This window comes from Bactrocera oleae, chromosome 5, assembly GCF_042242935.1.
Source record: "Bactrocera oleae isolate idBacOlea1 chromosome 5, idBacOlea1, whole genome shotgun sequence".
In the NCBI taxonomy this organism is placed as follows: Eukaryota; Metazoa; Arthropoda; class Insecta; order Diptera; family Tephritidae; genus Bactrocera; species Bactrocera oleae.
Window position 1 is genome coordinate 47,319,137 of NC_091539.1, and position 19,602 is coordinate 47,338,738.

General features: G+C 32.0%; 1 protein-coding gene across 5 annotated transcripts in view; it reads left to right on the top strand.

Annotated features, from left to right (window-relative positions):
• Positions 1-18,614, top strand: part of LOC106616001 (frequenin-2) — a 138,850-nt gene extending 120,236 nt beyond the window's left edge. For all 5 annotated transcript variants that reach the window (XM_014232443.3, XM_014232444.3, XM_070109367.1 and 2 more), the window contains 6 exons: positions 589-613; positions 3,273-3,321; positions 9,558-9,647; positions 10,247-10,325; positions 13,245-13,333; positions 13,561-18,614. In XM_014232443.3, the coding sequence (XP_014087918.1) occupies positions 589-613; positions 3,273-3,321; positions 9,558-9,647; positions 10,247-10,325; positions 13,245-13,333; positions 13,561-13,728 (500 nt within the window). In that variant the 3' untranslated portion in view covers positions 13,729-18,614. The remainder of the gene's footprint in view (positions 1-588; positions 614-3,272; positions 3,322-9,557; positions 9,648-10,246; positions 10,326-13,244; positions 13,334-13,560) is intronic.
• The last annotated feature ends 988 nt before the right edge of the window (positions 18,615-19,602 follow it).

Below are 19,602 nucleotides of genomic sequence, written 5' to 3' on the forward strand. Positions count from 1 at the left end.
AGTTAGTCGTTTAAAACTGTTATAATGAGATTGTTTGGGGTTTTAAATAGATTTTATCATCAAGAATACCATCTCCGTTGGCTGTCGTAAAATATGTATACCAAGTTTCATCAAGATATCTTAATTTTTACTCACGTTATGGTTTGCACGGACGGACAGAAAAACAGTCACTCGAAATTCAACTATTCTCGTCATCCTGTTCTTTTATCGTTTTAGGTGTTACAAACAACCGTTAGGTGAACAAAACTATTATATGGTACTTTGTAGCGATATGTTGCAAGACCACAAAATCAGTCCTTCACTTTAATAGTGGGAGTAAGATAGATCGCAAAACCGGGCAATTTCACGAAAACATTTTCTACTCCCTAATACGAGCATATACAATTTTAGGTTAATCAAGTTTCTTCCCTTAAATAAATATGTTCCCCATATAAATTTGGATTTTTCTAAAAACTATGATGTTTAATGGCTGCTGGTGGTTTAAACTTTACATACTATTTTTTTTAAATCATACTAAAAAATATAAATATATTATATATTTTTAAAATTTCACTAACGGTAACATTATCTCTTCTTGTCTCTTTACAGTCACAGAAAAAGAAATCAGACAATGGTGAGTAAGACATAATAAACGCAATGCTTTTATAACAAGTTATTCAATTCACTTAAAAATCACCACACACACTTAGTCAATATTGAGTTTCAAAAAGCGAAAAGAAAAATTGCGAAAACCAGCATTAAAGTAAAATTTACAAATTGTCAAGCAGTCAAATGAACAACAGTTTCTCTGGTAATGTCAATAAAATTCTTGTTTCACAGAAAAGCCTCATGAAAAATTATACCAAAACTCGACAGCAGGCATTTAAAAAGAAATTCCTCTAGTTTCTGGACACATTAATTTTCATTTGCGTGTATGTGTGTGTGCACAATTACGGTGTATTAAACAAGCCGCCACTGGCATTAACAATACATTACATTCATGTCACAAGTTGTATGAAAATTTACCGACCATAGGCGCACAAAAACAACAACAACAGCAAGAGCAAGGAATCAAAGCAAAGCCACATATCATCCAGCTGCTGCCTGTTAAGCCTCCTTCTGAAAATCTTTTGCCCACACGTTGCTTATTGCCGGCTTGAATTAGTGCTCGAAAGCAGATGGTATTATTCAATTCAATCGCATTAAAAAACACATGCGCACACATACACAGCCGCATGAATGAGTGTGCGTGTGTGTCTGCCCCAAAACAACTAAATACAATTTTATTTAAATGAAAGATGACAGCAATTTTTTACTTCATTCCACACAGACCCAATTTGGTTGCCGAAAAAGTGTGGCAAATTACTCTGCGTCGCTTTCCTCACCACTTTGCCTCTCACTGGCTTGCTCTGCACAAGCAAACAGGTGGATTAGTCATAAGTAGCAGATTATGCGGCTTTATACTTACATTATCTAACGGTATCCTTGTGTACATTAAACCCACAGACACAAGTGTGTTTGTTGTTATGCAAAGAGCGACAGCCGAGAAATTTTTGTGGCAAATTATTCCAAATGGAATTTTAATTAGTTTGAAAAAGGCATTCTCTGTAGATTAAATGAATTTTAATTACCAGTCTTGTTGCTGGCACCATCGGTTGTCATGGCGGCGAAAACAATTTTCAAGTCGTCGCAAGTAAACGCGAATTTACAGCGGATTTGTGTATTAACACGGTAAATTGCTGTAAACAATGCCGAAGTATGTTGAACAATATTTACTCGCTTAATCTTCTTGGAGCATTGTTCTGACCCAAAATTTTAAATCGTATAATAAATTCTACACAAGCTATTTTAAGGTTTTAAATAGTAATAAAAAAAACAAAATCTTTGGTGCACTTCTATGAACTCTTTGCAAGATTCGCATCCCAACTTCATATTCTGGAGTATAATAAAATGATAATTAAATTTATGTAAAATGGAAAGTTCATTATTATATGGCAAAAAATAAATTCTTCTTATGATTTTCTTAAATTAGAAAAGGCTTTTGGTAATATACTTCTTTTTATACCATGAACAGGATATATTAAGTTAGACACGAAGAACACCCAGAAGGACACGTAGGGTCTCCGAGGTTTGTCTGTCTGTATATACGCGAACTATTCCTCACTCAGTTTATGAGATATCGATCTGAAATTTTGCACACATCTTTTTTTCTTAAGAAGCTGTTCATTTCAGTCGGAACCACCTTTATCGGACCACTTTAGCATATAACTGCCATACAAACTAAACGATCGGAATCAAATGCTTGTATGGAAAACTTTTTCGTATAACGAGATATCTTCAAGAAATTCGATATGGGTTATTTTATAGCGTAATTGTGCAATCTGCGAAGAACCTGTTCATATCGGATCTTTATAGCATATAGCTGTCATATAACCTAAATGATAGAAATCAAGTACTTGTATGCAAAACTCGTCATATGACGAAATATCGTCAAGAAATTTGGGGCGGATTATTACCTAAAGCAATAATCGAATTTTCGAAGAAATTGTTCGGATCAGATCACTATAGTATATAGCTGCCATACAAACTGACTGAACGAGATCAAGTGCTTTTATGAAGAACTTTTTCATTTTACGAGATAGCTTCACGAAATTTGGCATGGGACAACATACATATATTTCTTTAGTGCAACCCTATTCTAACATGTCTTTTGGTCCATTGTAATTGATTTTAAGTTTAGACTTAGGTTAGAAACTAAAACTAAGAGGCAATCAAAATATTTTTTGACAAAAAAATAAAAGTTTCTCTTTAAAAGGCAAAAGCGTAACACAAATGGATCAAAAGACATGCTAGAATAGGGTTCCACTAAAAAAATTTTTGTATTTTTCATTTTGTTGAACTTCTTTCATTTCCTCTTTTGCTCGATTCCCAATTTCCAACGCTTGGCGTATCGATACAGCTATTATTGCTCAGCCAGTCTTGTAAATTTTTTTTCAACTTTACAATAACCAATAACTTCAACTTATCTAGAGAATTTGTTTCCCAGTAATGTGTGCAAGGAATCTTTAACTAACATAGGAAATAGTCTCAAATTTCCAAACTGTGAAAAAGTTAATGATTTTCTTGCTTGACCAAACCATTGTAGTTTATATTTAGACGAGCCGATTCTAGCAGAAACTCTAATAAACATATTTTGTATAGAAAGATTTGTAAAATTATAGTTGCTTGATATCTACTTGATTACATTTAAAACACTTAATAAATATTTACTTATTTTCCTACCCTTCTTAAAGGCACAAAGGTTTTCTGAAAGACTGTCCGAATGGTTTGCTGACGGAACAAGTAAGTAAAGTCAATATTAATAAGTAATATTTCAATTTAATTTTTACACTACATACACACATATTAAGTAATACAAATTCAATTATTACGCTCATCGTATCAATTTTCGAGTCAAATGTATCGGAGAATTTAAGAAAATTTAGTGAACTGGTTTCTAGTTACATGATTTTCACGTACAAAAAACTAATTTGAAGATAATAGATAATACAATTCATATAGATTTAAAAAGTTCACAGAGGTGATCTGCCTTTTTGGACTTTTTCTGAATGCAGAAATTTTATTTGATTGAAATTCGTTATGTATGACTTTGCCCATTCATAATAAATCATTTATTTAGGGTACCAAAAGTGATGTGGAAATAGATTTCCTAAAACACAAAATTGAATTCAATAAACACACTTGATTTAACAAAAAATCAATAACTCGAGCAACAATAGAAACATCACAAAATACCATATATTTTGAAGTTAAACCTAACTCTCCGAATTTGCATTTTAAGGCAATGTTCGGTGAAAAGATAATGCCTAATCTCAGTCTTATTTTCATACAAAAGTACTACAAAATCGTTTTCGAAGCTTTGAAAAATCGATACTAACGGTGTATCGTCCCGTTGGCAACAATAAGTCTATACGATAAATCGCCTCTTTTTCTGGGTATTGGAGCAAAAGACATTTTGTGAGAGATGACTCAGTCCCAGTAAAAAAGTATTTTCTCCATTTTTCAAGGTTATCCGCCAAAATTAAAATATTTGTCTTCAATTTTCGAAATTATTCTTATTGAAAAACATTGTTAATCATTTTACAAAAAAAAATCGGATCATTCTGCATATTTTCCTTTCATTACAATGATATATAACATTTTTCAATCAGGCTTATATAGATTACATAAGGAGTCAAAGTCGGACATTCGAAAAAATTATACTTAAAAACAAGACCGGTTTTGCGAAATTTCTTACCGCTGATCGTTATCGTGATTAGGTATCGAAAACCCAAAGAATAATATGCTCTTTCAGTAAAGCAGTGTGTAAATTCACCTTTTAATTGCTTGTTTCATCTGATCTAGCTTTTAGCTAATTTTCCCAACCTGTATGGAATGGTCTTTGAATAGGAATTGTTGAAACTAAGTCATATTTTAAAGCAAAAAATCGATCGTTTTACAAAATTGGTATCGGAAAGTTGAAACACTATTATTGCTTTATCGCCACATATTATAAAAATTAAATGGAAATTTGCCAAAAAAATATATTTTTTTTTTAAGCAATACCAGCTTTTTATTACTACGAGGTATCTTAACATACTCTCTTGAAAATATATGTATATTTGATGAAACTTTTTGGTTCTCAGAATGACTTGAGATTCTATATACGAGTACATATAACATCATTTAATAGCGATTATTTCTTAAACCAATACCTCAGTGCAACATAGCGAATATTGATTTCCAACGCAAATTTAAACTTCAATTCATATCGAGTGCTAGATTATCTGATATTTTTTTGAAATATTTATTTCACACAAATTTTATCATCGTACTTTATTTGCCACAACTAAGTTACTGAGAAATTTTGCGAAACAAAACATTCATTTGCTGGCTAATTTGCTATGTGAGTAAAAACGCAAAATCCGACAAAAGCATAAAATTCAGCCAATATGTGCAAGCTGCCACAAAATTCAGCTGCAAAACAAAACAAAGCAGAATACAGCACAAAATAAACAAAAAGTTGTTGTGGTTAACACCATAAACCATAACGAAAGATTTAAATTTCTACTTATTCCTCTGCTTCCGCCGCACTTTATAGTGCTGGGATTTGCAACTTTTACGAGTAGCAGTAAACATATACATTAATTCGAGTATGTACCTACTTACGTAACCACTTGGAAAAAAAAGAAAAATATTATCTGACAGTAGTTGTTTTTTGTTGTGTACGAAAAACATTTAATGCCCCCCATTTCCATTGAATTGGTTGCTTTATATAACGAAAATATAGGTATATATTTTCAAGTTACATATTTGCAGAAGTGTTGATTCATATAGTAGTTGTAGTTGGATGAGTAGTGGTCTTACAACTGTCAACTTCAAGTAACTAAGTGTACTAACTGTCAACTTTAAAATCTTAGAAGATTACTTAAGTTAGGTTATGAGATCGGCCTTAGGGATATCACTTGGACAGCTTAGAAAGCCGGTCCGATTTATTACCTAAAACTCCTATATAAATATCATAACACACTTACAAATCGACAAAACGCTTGGAGCCTATCACAAATTTGTTGAGACGGCTAAAGTCAGACATAACTGTCTCTTTGTTCGCCGACGGTTAGGCTGTCTAGATGTTTCAACCTCAGTTTTTAAAAACTAGATAATGGAGGGAAAAGTAACTGGATGTTTCCACCTCACCCTCCACAATACAACTCTAACAACTTGCGTCCGTCAAGATTTTTAGTTTTCCGCAGGAGTGCCTATTGTATAATGTCCAGTATGAACCCTTATAGTTGCGGCAAGATAAACTTTGCTAAGGCAAACAGTTCAGGAGATCTTGTAGTCGCACAGGAGCCAGTCGTCGACTAGCACGTACTAAGTGTACGCGAGGTCTATTGATCCAGTGCTAGAACGCATCATGTCAATGGAGATTCCAGTTATAATGGCCAAGGGTGCTCTCTAGCTACCTCAGGTACCACCAGAGCACCGAAAAATATACGTATACTAGAACATTGCACTTCCAGCTCCAATTTCCTCAGTAAGTTTTAAAGTTTTTCATCATGATTTGATCCCCAAAACCCTCAACAATTTCGACGAAAAACTGTTTCATGTGAACATAACCGGCCCCGATATGAGGTCTCATGGACACCGCAATGTGAACAAATGCACAGCTTACTGAATACCTGAAAATTTCTGGTTATAGATATTTATACCCTGACCATGGTATATTAAGTTTGCCACGAAGTTTGTAACTTCCAGAAGAAAACATTGGGGTCCTAATAAAATATATACCATATGTATGTATATAGATGATAACTGTGACGTGCTGAGTCAATTCAGCCTATCCGTTTGTATAATTACATATATGTATTTTCAAAAATACTGCAATAATACCAAAAAAATGTACCTCAATTAATTTTGAATTACAACTATTTCTTCGTACTCACATAACTATAAACCTTTTTTGACTGTTTTGCTTTTTTTTTTGTTTGTGGCATAGTACAGTACGAGTATATTGCTAAAAATTTCATATGTTGGTGTTATTGTTGCTACTTTAGCTTTGAGGCATTCGGGTACCCTGCGTCAGCTGTTCGCTTTATGGTTATATTTTATAAACAGCACATAAGCAGACGCCCACGACGCTAGTCGACAGTTATAATAATAACAACAAATGGATTTTCTCCACTTCAATGACTTAGCGCCGAAAAGTATGCCTAATAAATACAATTTATGATTGCGAAGTAGTTTAAGTTGAAGGATAACTACAGTGGTATGAATCTAAATTCGGAAGTGAAGGCCGAAAATGTTTACTTTAATTTGTAGTGAGAATTTATTGACACATATATCGTAAATAACTCGCGAATGGGGAAATGTTGTTTTGTTATTGAAAATGGAAAAAAAAAAATTTCTATTTTAGTATTTCTGAATTTCGAAATTATTTATAAGAGAGGCTCTATATATGGTATGCTGAGCTATTACTGGTATTAAAAAATTATTATGTTACAAGTTTTTGATACATACATATGGCTCCCCTTTAATTACCACACATTTAATCGAGAATAAATAAATTGCAGTACCTCGCACCAGATATAATTAGCAACTAATTATGGCCTTACCTGTAAGTATAAAAATAGGGCAATTGTAAATTATAAACACGTATAGGATATGTTACAAATATGTATAAAAAAGATTAGAACAATATGTTTTGTAAATAATAAGCTTAAACTGTAAAAGCATCTGTAACATTATTTTGTTTACTTCTTCGAAAACTCAATTGATATATGTTTTTTTGAACTATAAACTAAACTACGACATCATTGCGGTAATTAGTTGCAATAGCGTTTTACTTCACTGCAAGTCGCAGTTTATACCTATATTTAAACCTAATTTTAAATTAAATTCTGCCTAAGTCTCGACTGAGAGATTTCACACAGTTTTCAAATTCTCAGAATGTCACGCTCTTGTGACAATCCAAGTTTTCGAAGTTTTAAAATAAGTGGTTTTTTCTAAAACTCTTCATTTGCCCGTGATCTTTTTTCGGTTTTGACCTCCCTTAAATGCAAAAAAAAAAACAATGTACTTCGGTGACAGCAGTTATACTTGAATATTTTTGCTCTGGAGTCGTCAATAAAAAAACTTAGCAACGTCGCTCAAATGACTTGATCTAATTATTATCGTTATATCTTGAATCTCTTTCTGTCCTTTTATCTATTTTTAAATTTCAAAATACCCAATTTTTTTTCTTATATATCGAATGTGCATATATTCGAAAATATAACACCGGTCAATATTATTTTTGGGCACGAGTTATACACTTTATTTTTGCTGCTTTTATACATCAAAATAAGAATAAGAAAAAAAAGTTCTGTATTTACTTTTATATAAAAAAATGGAAAAATTCAACTAAATAAAATTACACAAAAATTTTATATATAAATAGTTTATTAAGTGATACCAGTCATTCATTTTGAATTCATTCTTACAATATACATTTTAAAATAGACTCTAAATGTTTAAAAACGAACAGCATCTTTAGGGACATTCTATATCCGAAGATGGAAAATTACGTAATCATGTCAGTGATCAACTCGTCATAATTATCAGCACTATGGTTTCCTAGGAAACCATGCACTACTGCCTTGAAACTATTCCAGTTTTTTTTCTTTTAAATAGAACCCATTAAAAAATAATAATTTGTTGACCTGTGTAATCCGAAAAGTTTCTGTTGAGCGTATTTGTAATTTGAATGTTTTAACTTAATGTAATTGGCTCCCTAAACTTTTAATGCGGTTTTCTCGAAACACTGTTTACAAAGTTAGTGGGAAAAATTCCTCCGAAACGGCTGAGCCGATTGACTTGAACTTTACACACGATCTTCTTAGATATATTTGTCAGGTAATGATCGAAGAAATGAGACTTAAATAATAATTTCTATTTTTTAACCACTTTGAAATGTAAATTTTTTCACAAAAACAAGTCTTTTTTTGGGAAGCCGCCATTTTATCAAAAATCAAAATGTTATCTAGTCCTTCGATCATAACCTGTAGTCAGCTATTGTAATAAGAATCTTTTAAACTTTGTATCTGAGATCATTTAAAGCAGACAAATCTTCCTCACAGCAAGACACCCTTTTTCGAAGGTCCTCCTCGAAGCCTCGAAGGATATCGGCTACGGGATCAAAAGAATCCAAACCTTTTCAAAATTAATCTAGGACCCTTAAATTAAATTATAACTTGTAAATATTTAATATTTTTATTTATTAACGTAAGAAAGTGTATCTGCAAAAATAATTCACTTTTAAGTGGATATAACCCCTTAAGTCCCAATCTGTCGACCTCATATGACTCTGATATTATTAACATAGCAAGCATAGCTTAGTTTTTTGGAATAGGTATTATAGGAAAAATTAGCCAGATGAAGTCGTTTTTTCGACCTTAAACCTGAAAAGAGTAAAGTGGACTTATTCTAAAAATGGTTGAATATCCGATCAGTAGAAATCGTGCAAGCAACTTTTTTGTTGAAAATCAGATTTATTAATTATTAATCACAATTTAGACACTACTAATTTTAACCGGATTTACTAAGTTATTTTGTGTTGTACTTAACAGCACCAACACTACTCTGTATACAACATTAAATTGCTTAATTTTTAAAACCAATAACTCTTAACAACAATAATAACTGCAACAAAAGTAACTGTTGTTAAACCGAAGCAGAAAAATGGAGAACGCGAACGTACAAGCTAAAAATAATAATAATAAAACAAACAACATGGCGCCACACTTTGCCAACTTTCATGTTTTCCTGTTGGTCATAACTCGATTTTCACACTCACACAGCACCAACACACACGCCGACACCTACATATGTATATAAATATTTTTTTTGCCGTCCACACCACACCCACGCGTGACAGTTGCTCTGACTTTGCGCGTGTCCTACCAACATGTCAAGATTTGTTTTTATTACTTGTTGTTGTAGTTTTACGAATTTCATATTTATGTGGTTTTTCACGCTCATATCTTCGTTATACTTTACAGGGTTTTATTAAAATTTACAAACAATTCTTTCCGCAAGGAGATCCAAGTAAATTCGCATCGCTGGTGTTTCGGGTCTTCGACGAAAATGAGGTGAGTAATGCGCGGAGCATAAGCCAATCACATATACATACACACACACACACAACCTCACAAAAATACATACCTATAAGTATAGCAAATAATAATAAAAATGTTGAATGACTACAAAAGCAACAACAAAGGCGCTATTTCGCTGCCGAGGCTATCCATGCTCGTCTCTCACCTACACATAGCTATGCTTTTGTGTAGTGCTGGCAGAGAACATTGGTTTCACCGTTGCTTTTATTTGAATTGGCAGCTCATTTATTAATACAATCGACTTCATGCCGCGCAATTTCAATTCAATTTTATTCAATTCGATTGAATGCAATCAATTTAGTAAAGAAAAAATGTCTTCAATATTTCACGGAACACATGAACACATTTATAGAAACACTAACTTACTCAAATTAAATAGTTATTGTGCTTTTAAATTAAACATCAAGAAAATGCACTAACATTTTCAATTTTCTTTTATTTTTTTAATTTTCTATTTCATTCTTAACCATCGCTGCCTATTCGTTTTCATCTTTTCTCCGCCACGTGTTATTTCTCTCTCTTTTTCTTGTTCTTGTTCTTGTTGCTTGTCTTTGTTGTCTATTGCATTGCAGGATGGTGCGATTGAGTTTGAGGAGTTCATACGGGCGTTATCGATTACATCACGTGGCAACCTGGATGAAAAGCTGCAATGTAAGTATGAATATTTGCACACATGTGTTATACGAAATTGTTTATGCATTTTTCACACAGTTATTTGTTAGCGTAAATATGAGAGCAAAGATCGTTAAAGTTTGTGAATAGGATAATATATACATTTGCTCTTCTAACACTTTAAGTTTAGGTATAGGATTGTAAATAAAAACGCGGAGAAGCGCTTAGCAATGAGTAAAAGAGAAAAAGTCAATGTAGCGAAGCGCGCCATACTACCACTATTGTCTAAGGTCAACACAATCGAGAGTTGGTGAGAAAGCTCTTCAGTTGGCTCTTACTAATCTCCCAAAATTCTAAGGCCAAGCCAAGTAGTTTTATAAATAGTAATGAGCTCAAAAGGTGTGTTCCAAAAGTTCATAATTCTTGTGTATATACAGAATTATGTTTAAAATAAAAAGCTCTCAAATGCTCTTGTTAGACCTTTGTGTCACGCAAACAGCTATTTCAAAACGTTTAAAAATAGCCGGACACATTCCAAAGCAAGGAAATTAGATGCCATACGATGATTTTGCATGCCAGAAATGCTGCTTGAACGCTACAAAAAGAAGTCGTTTTTGCGTAGAACTGTGACTGGCAATAAAAAATGTATTAATTATGACAACCCTAAATCAAAAAATGCATATGTGACACCTGGCCTACCAGTCAAATCAATGGCAGAGCCATGACGCCTTCTAAAACCGGGTGAAACCAAATGCCTAGAATTTACGACTAGATACAATGCAATAATTTTCCATCATGGCAACGCTCGGCTTCATGTTGCAAGACCGATTTAAACATATTTGGAAAACAGCTTCTGGGAAGTTTTGTCTTACCTAATTTGTGGTGTAGTCCTTGCCCCTTCTGACTACCATTGGTTCCGGTCTATACATAATGCCCTCACTAAAGTACGGTTCTCATCAGAACAGGGTATCAATATAAATAAAATAAATGTCAGTAAGATGGGAAAATGATAGAGCTTTAAATACGCAATACTTTAGATGATTTTTTAAATAAAGGATGCAATTCTGGAGGAAAAAAACGCATGTAGTTATAGAGCCAATAGTAATCTCAGGATGGCTGGAAGATTGTACGCAAAAACCTATAATATTTAAAAGTTACACAAAGTAGTACACGAGTACTACACCCAACTACGACAGTCAAGAAGAGTCGAAAGATACGAACATATTTTGAGTAGGAGCTGGAGTCAATCTTATTTGACTATAATTCCTTGTTTAATAATAATTTTAGCCTTATTTGGAACGAATGGATAAACAAACATTTGACATTCGCGATGAAACAAAGGATTGGCCAGAAAAATTGATATTAATAGTAGTTGTAATTTGTTGATTAGATTTATTGATGTAGACAAGCTTACTGTATAATTTATTTGGTAATCTACAACCGATTTAGCTGAAAATAAGACAGTTCTATTATCTATCCCTTAATACGCTATCAGATTTTTCATATATGTAGGCATGACTTTAGCTATATAACACTTTTCATAAAATATAAGGTTGTCATATATCTCCCTTCCGCTTTTTTGCTCTTCATTCAATGCTTTATAAAAAGTGTTACAGTGATCGGATTTAGTTAAAATATGCGCCGTTTTGTTCGATGATCTGTTTCCATCTAGACGGCAACTTCATAATACCTTCCTCGTAGAAGCCCCCCTCCTTATTTGCGAAGAATTCGGACAGCCACTTTTCACAAGCCTCTTTTGAGTTCAACTTCACACCACCAAGGGCATTCGCCATGGACAGGAACAGGTGGTAATCACTTGGCGCTACGTCCGGGCTATATGGTGGATGCGATAAAACCTCCCATCCGAGCTCCCGTAGCTTCTGACGAGTCATCAACGAAGTGTGTGGTCTGGCGTTGTCCTGGTGGAACACTACACCCTTCCTGTTGGCCAATTCTGGACGCTTCTGGTCGATCGCCTGCTTCAAGCGGTCCAGTTGTTAGCAGTAGATGGTAGAATTAAGCGTCTGGCCATATGGGAGCAGCTCATAGTGGATGATTCCCTTCCATTCCCACCAAACTCACAGCAAAACCTTCCTGGCCGTCAATCCCGGCTTGGCCACTGTTTGGGACGATTCACCGGCCTTCGACCACGACCGTTTTCGCTTGATATTGTCGTATGTGATCCATTTTTCGTCGCCAGTCACCATCCGCTTCAAGAATGGGACGAGTTCGTCCCGTTTCAGCAGCATATCGCAGGCGTTGATTCGGTCCAGAAGGTTTTTTTGCGTCAAATTATGCGGCACCCAAACATCAAACTTTTTTTTGTATCCAGCCTTCTGCAGATGGTTAAAAATGGTTTGGTGACTAACTCCCATCTCCTGGGCGATGTCACGAGATGCCATATGCCGGTCTAACTCGATGTATTCCATGATTTGATCGGTATTTGTCGTCACAGGTCTTCCGCCGGCTGGCTTATCCATGGTGTCGTTTTCACCGGCTCTGAATCGTCGAAACCATTCCTCCACGGTTCGAAGTGATAGAGTACCATCCCCCAAAACACCATTAATCTCACGGAACGTTTCTCTAGCGGATTTGCCTTTAACGAAGGAAAGCTTTAAAATAGCGCGAATTTCGGCGTTAGTGAACTCCATGTTTACACGTTTATAACTGATGAACGCAATATCCAAACTAATCATGCATAGCGTTGTTTTGTAGGTTATGTCAAGACCTTTCAAATTATGTATAGTGTTGCCAGATACGAGCTCTGTAGCGCTTTGTACATAGCCGCGAAATTCAAAAGACAAAAAAGCGGAAGGGAGATATATGACAACCTATATTAACTTCACATACGGATAATTGAATTTATGTAGAAGAGGTTTTTTTATTCATAAGAAGTAGATTAGAGTGTTTATATCTTTTTAACTTTAATAGTAATTAAAATATATACATTTTTTTAAGGGGCATTCCGACTCTACGATGTGGACAATGATGGCTACATAACGAGAGAAGAAATGTATAATATAGTGGATGCAATATATCAAATGGTGGTAAGTAAACTAAATTGATTTTAGAAACCAATTTAAGGACATACTACATTTTTACCAACTACCTTATTTGTAACAATTATTTCAATAAATTTTTTAATTCGATACAGTTTTTTTTTACCCAACTATTATATTGACATTTTTGTGTAGAATAGAATAGTACCTCGTATTAACCTTACCATATTTTATTTATTTTTATTTGTATTCTTTTTATCCATACACTTTCATAGGGTCAGCAGCCGCAAACAGAGGAAGAGAACACGCCGCAGAAACGTGTGGACAAAATATTCGATCAAATGGATAAGAATCACGACGATCGTTTAACGCTCGACGAATTTCGCGAGGGTAGTAAAGCTGATCCACGTATAGTGCAGGCGTTAAGTTTAGGTGGTGATTAACCAAAAGAGACTTAGTTTAATTCTGCTATAGATTAAACGAGGAAACTCAACGGAAATAAAAAACAAAAACAAAAAATAGTTTAAAGTACACTGCAGGAAAAAAAATAGCAAAGTAATTGTAATTACAAAATAATAATAAAACAGAAGGAAGGCATAGGTTGATAGAGGTAAAAAATGTATGAAGAAAAGGGTGTAAAGGCAAAAGAGAAACGCACTTTATACGCACACAGCCGTACATACATGACTGCTTTGGTGGCATTAGACTACCAAAAGCGCTTAATACACACACACTTACATGTAAACACTCATATGCATACATGTATATGTACATACACATTTGAGGAAAATATCACCACAACTACATGACAGTTAGGTTAATGATACAAAAATATATGCGAGAATAGAGCAAGCGGTAGAAAAGCTTCGAATACCGATTATGTTAATGGTTTGCAAATACAAAAACCAAAAACACATTTACAAACAACCAAAACAGTAAAAGTAATGCAATTTATAAAATATACTCATTGCAAATGTAGGAGAAACGGGTTTAGCGTAGTTAAACAAAATTCAAGCTGCAATCAATAGACATAGGCGTACATGCATTAAATAGCATACATATGCAATGTACACAAACACACGCACACACATACATGCAAACATATAGTTTATAGTGAGGTCAACGAAACGGTAATCAAAATCTGCCCACAAATATGACGGCTATACACTCGTAGCGTCAAAGCAGCTCACAAAATACAAAATTTATTGAAATACTTGTACTAAAAAAAAAGAGAATAATATTCAAAATTCAAATTAACTTGGCAGCACACTTGTATAAAGTTAAGCTAAATTTCTGTAGAAAACGAGGCGAAATCAAAGTAAATTACTTAATATACAAAATTGCGAAATTGCATGCAGCCACAAAAGGTCGAATACAAAGGTGCGTTTTGAATAAAAAAAAAAAAATTAATGCTAATAAACAATAACAAAAACATTTGCAAATATTTCCAAGTAAAACGTAATTTATATGCAAAATAAGAAAATGATTTTTAAATATGCTTATAACAGTAAATTTAAAAATAAAATAAAATATACATACATATATACACACACCAAAATTACGATATATGGTAAAATGCGTTAAAAAACTTGCTTAAATTTTTGAAGGCATGCAGTGCTCAAGTAGCAAATTAATTGCTGCAGCTGCAAATGAGAGTCATGCTTTCCTAGCGTTATAATACAACGCGAAATAATAACTGAGATCATGTATTTGTAAATATTAGTCAAACGAAATTGTTATAAACAATGACACCAATTTAAAATTTATTACATAAAGCTATTAGAATATTCCAAAAAATTACAACTTGAACAATTTACCTTACTAATTTTATTTGAAACTTAAAACTCGTCCTTAAGACGTTAAAAACTTTGAAATAGTATATTACTTATAAAAATTAAAATTAAATAAATATTGACATTAGCAAATTCGATTAGAAAACAATTTTATTGCTTAAAAGTATCGTAGAAAGAAGCATAGAGATGTGCTTCGAAAAAATAAAATTTTAATTCATATTTGAAAATTTCTTCTCATAAACTTTTAACAAGCTGTGGCTTTGTTTCGATTTTTTAACATAAACCTAATAATAACTCATAAATATATACAAATTTGTTTATCCAGCGCTTAAATAGTCATAGATATGGAAAAAGTCAGATAAATATTCAAAAAATTTTATAATATTTTCTAAACTTCTAAAGCGGTTTTAGACTAGTGCAGCAGCCTTTGAAAATGGTAAAAAGTTAAAGAAATTCATTGTAGAAGGAAACTCCTTGGAAACGAAAAATAAAGTAACAGAAATGAAAAGAAAAACAATTTACGAGCCATCTGTGGTTGGGAAGAGGAAGGTGAGTGACGTGGTTGAATTTTTAGGGGTCAAAAACGGTTCAACTCGATTACCGGAGAAACTACGAGTTCTATAGAAAAAAATTATATGGCAATGTTGTGGATAATGTAAAAATCTATAACTTCTGTGTCAACCCCTTTTTCACATAACCTCAAAATTTATGTAAAAAATTCAAATATCCAAATTTTTGGGATTTTTTTTATTATGTACAAAAAAAGTTTTTCTTGACGAAATTGGGAGTAAACTTACCTATATGTATTTTATTATTTCAAATACTACAGCGGCAACCTTATATCGACATAGAATCGAAAAAAACCGCAATTTAAATCAAAATTTCTTACATCAAAATATCAAATTTTTTTAAAAAAGTTAGCAGACTTTATGTTTGTTAAAATCTCTGCTTTCTGATATTTTATAACTTCCATAGGATTTTTAGTTTTATCGAAAATCGAGATAAACTGTTTTTCACCCTTAAAAATGAAACAACTTTCTATCATCCCGACCTCAGATCGCCCTTAACTTATTTTTCCTTTAATTTTCGTTATATTATTTTTCGTATGCAATGAGTTTCAATCAACTTACGATGATTTTTTTCAATTTGAAAAAGCGCCAAAAAACTTATGAGCTTTTATAACTAAAGCTCATTCCATTTCTTGCAAAATATGGTAAAGTAATACAAAAATATTCTTCTTTCTAGTACCCAATATACTATCGAGAAATGTCAAATACTCGACCTTAAATTTTATTTTCTTGCAAAATGATACACCTTAGAGTTTACAGAGTAGGTATAATAATACTGTTTTTGATTTTTATCAATAAAAGCTTAAAGTTTTCATTACTAATTGGTGGCATAAAATCATCTTAATCTGCGAAAAGCTAAATCGGTTTACTCTTATCTAAGAATGACAAAGATGATGACGATAAGGGTATCGATCTCTTAAACTAAACAGTTCAACACTAAAGTAACGACATTTTTGTGCGGTTATGTTTTTGGAATGCGTTTGACAGAAAAGTTATTGGTTTGTGACGTCATGACCGAAAACAACGGAAGCGTCTCTTTACAACTATGAATGAAAGTCGGTCATATCAAACCGTTACGGATAACTTAATTAGAAAATTGTTATAGTACTGGACATTTTTAAAAGTTTTCTTATACTTTCAGTATTTGTATCGTGAATAATGAATAAATAGAAAGTTAAAATTAAAAAAAATTAAAAGTTATTTTTAATGACTATTTTCAAAGCATATAATTATTTAATTTATTTATTTCAACTTTTGTATTTTATTAAAAAGTATTCGAAGTCAATTTTAGTAATAACTTCCATTAAAATCGTTTAACTATATCTTAGCAACATAAAAGTTTTTAATTATTAAAAATATATTCCCATTGGTATACCCAAATTATAACGAAAGTGAGTACTTTGTTCAAAATTTTTCAAACTTTCGCCATTTTTATATAATCGTAATAATATACGCATGTTTTTTCTTTGCAAAATTTTCAATATACTATATACGTAAATGTTAGTCAAAATCTAAATACTTTTTAAATTTTTGCATGCTTGAAATTTTTATTCGTTAAACACTTTTAATAAGTTACAACATTTATATTTCACAAAAAATATTCACTATTAAAGTACACACAATGAAATTTTAAATAAAAATTTATAAATTTTCTAAATACTTATACAATTTATCCTTAAACTCACACTTGTACTTTCTAATGTTCATATTTTCTAAAATTGTATAACAGTGGTTTCAACCAACATAATTCAATGACTATATGATTACACTAATTTTAATTAAAGAAAAAGTACAGAAAAGCACAACTTTAAGTGACCTCCGAATAGCAGTTTTGTGGAGAGTACTGACAAGGCATAATCAAGCATTTGGCTTTTATCATAACCTCAAAAAGAATGCGCTATTTATGGTTTTTTAACTTCTTAAAAATGCTCTTTAGTGTGACGTCACAATAGCGTAGTTTTATAGAGATAAACTTAGAAAAAAAGCTAGGACTAAAGATTAAAGCTGTAAGAGAATGTTGTGGTTTCTTTTTCAAACTTTTAACTAACTAACTTTTAGTGACGTCAGAATAGCTTTATTTTGCAGGAAAGTAAGGAAACACTCAATCGTCAATATAAATGTGACTTCAGTTATTTTGTTTTAATTTTCCAAATTAAAAAGCTTGTCAACGTCAGGTCAACACACATTTTAAAAAGTTTAGAAAGTTGTTAATTGCGAAGTTCTACTTAATTTGTTTCTTAAAATTTTAACTTTAACTTAATAATCCTCTTGGAAAGCGTGATTTGGTGAAGCAACTTAAACAAAATTTTTAACATATACAAATTATATCCTTTAGAAGCGAATTTGTATACTCAATTCGTTATATTATAAGCAGATTACTACTTAATTTTTTGTAGAAAATTTTCGAAAAGAGTTCTGGAGACAAACCAGAGCATTATTTTGGCAACGATACTACTATATTTTCACTCATATGTGAACAAAGCGTGCTGTTATGGATTCTAAAGACAGCAAAATTAGTTGTCGTGTGCTGGCATACATTTCCGAATTTATTTACTGTTATTTTACATACCTTCAACTTTACATTTATACTTATTCCTGCACATTCAACACTAGTTTCTCTCTTTTGTATTACTTATTCTACGTCCTCAACCTTTTTCAGTGTATCACCAATCTAAAATAATTTCTGTTTTATATGTGGTTCAGCTTTATTCTTATATATAATACCAAATAATAAATTTAATTAAATAATTACTAAGTAAAAAAAAAATTAATAGAATTGTTTGTTTAGCCAAAATATCCATAAATGAATTGAATTACATTATGCGAATAAAAAATATTATGAAAAAAATGCAATGTACTTTAGATAAATTAAATAAAGCAGTTTGTACACATAGCCTGTTTAAGTCGAATTTATGTCGTAAACTTTAAAAAAAAACTTCAAATAAATGAACTATATGCATATTCGAAGCAGCTAGTTTTATATTTTCTATATTTTCAATACCTATTAATCTTTATATACACATTTAAATTAAACAAAATTAATTTACTAATCAAATTTTCGATGCATATAAGTGCAATAAATTTTGTTTGAAATATTTATATTTTATAAAAATCTAAAATATCTAACAAACACTTTAAACACCTACTAATTAAAATGTATACACTTGCAAGCCTTATAACTGTACCTTCTGTTTCTCTAAATTTACGCTTAGACGTTCTCATGGTGCTGGGTCACAGTTATATTGTATCTACACATATATGTATTTGTAAGTCATAAGTACCTCTTGCCTGCGGCCTGTTAACTATGTATGTATGTATGTAAATAATGTTAAAATGCCTTGCTTTAGCATTTACTTTAGCTCTAGTCTGTCGCTTTCACTTTAACAACAAAATGTATCTGCTAGTATGTGTATATGTATTAGCTTGTATGTGTCATATCCTTTAATAAAGTGGATTTTTTTTTCAAATATAATAAATTTTTGTCTATTAATATATTGTAACTGCATATCTACCGTTTTATTATGTTATTCCCGCATTTGATCTGCATTTTTATGTCTTCTATTTTATTTTACGTTTGCTAAAGCCTGTCCTTCTTACAAGTATTTGTTTTTGTTTAGCGTATACAGCCTTAGTATTATATTATTTATTTATATTTTTGTTTGCCTACTTTAATATTTAAACACGCCGTAAAATTGTAGATGATATGACGCATAAGACCAATCTTAGCTCACACATTTGTAACCGAATTAATTGTGTGCAGTATAAGACGTAGGCATACTAAAGATTTGTATGCAAATTTTATGAAGCTAAAGAATATTAATAATAAGAAGTCTAGTCAGACTAACAATACTCGGATTTAATTTAGATTTTATTTATAGCGTTGTCTAATTTTGGTATTAAAATATTTGATTTTATCAAATTTGATTAGTCGCTATGTTTCTGAAAGTATCACCAG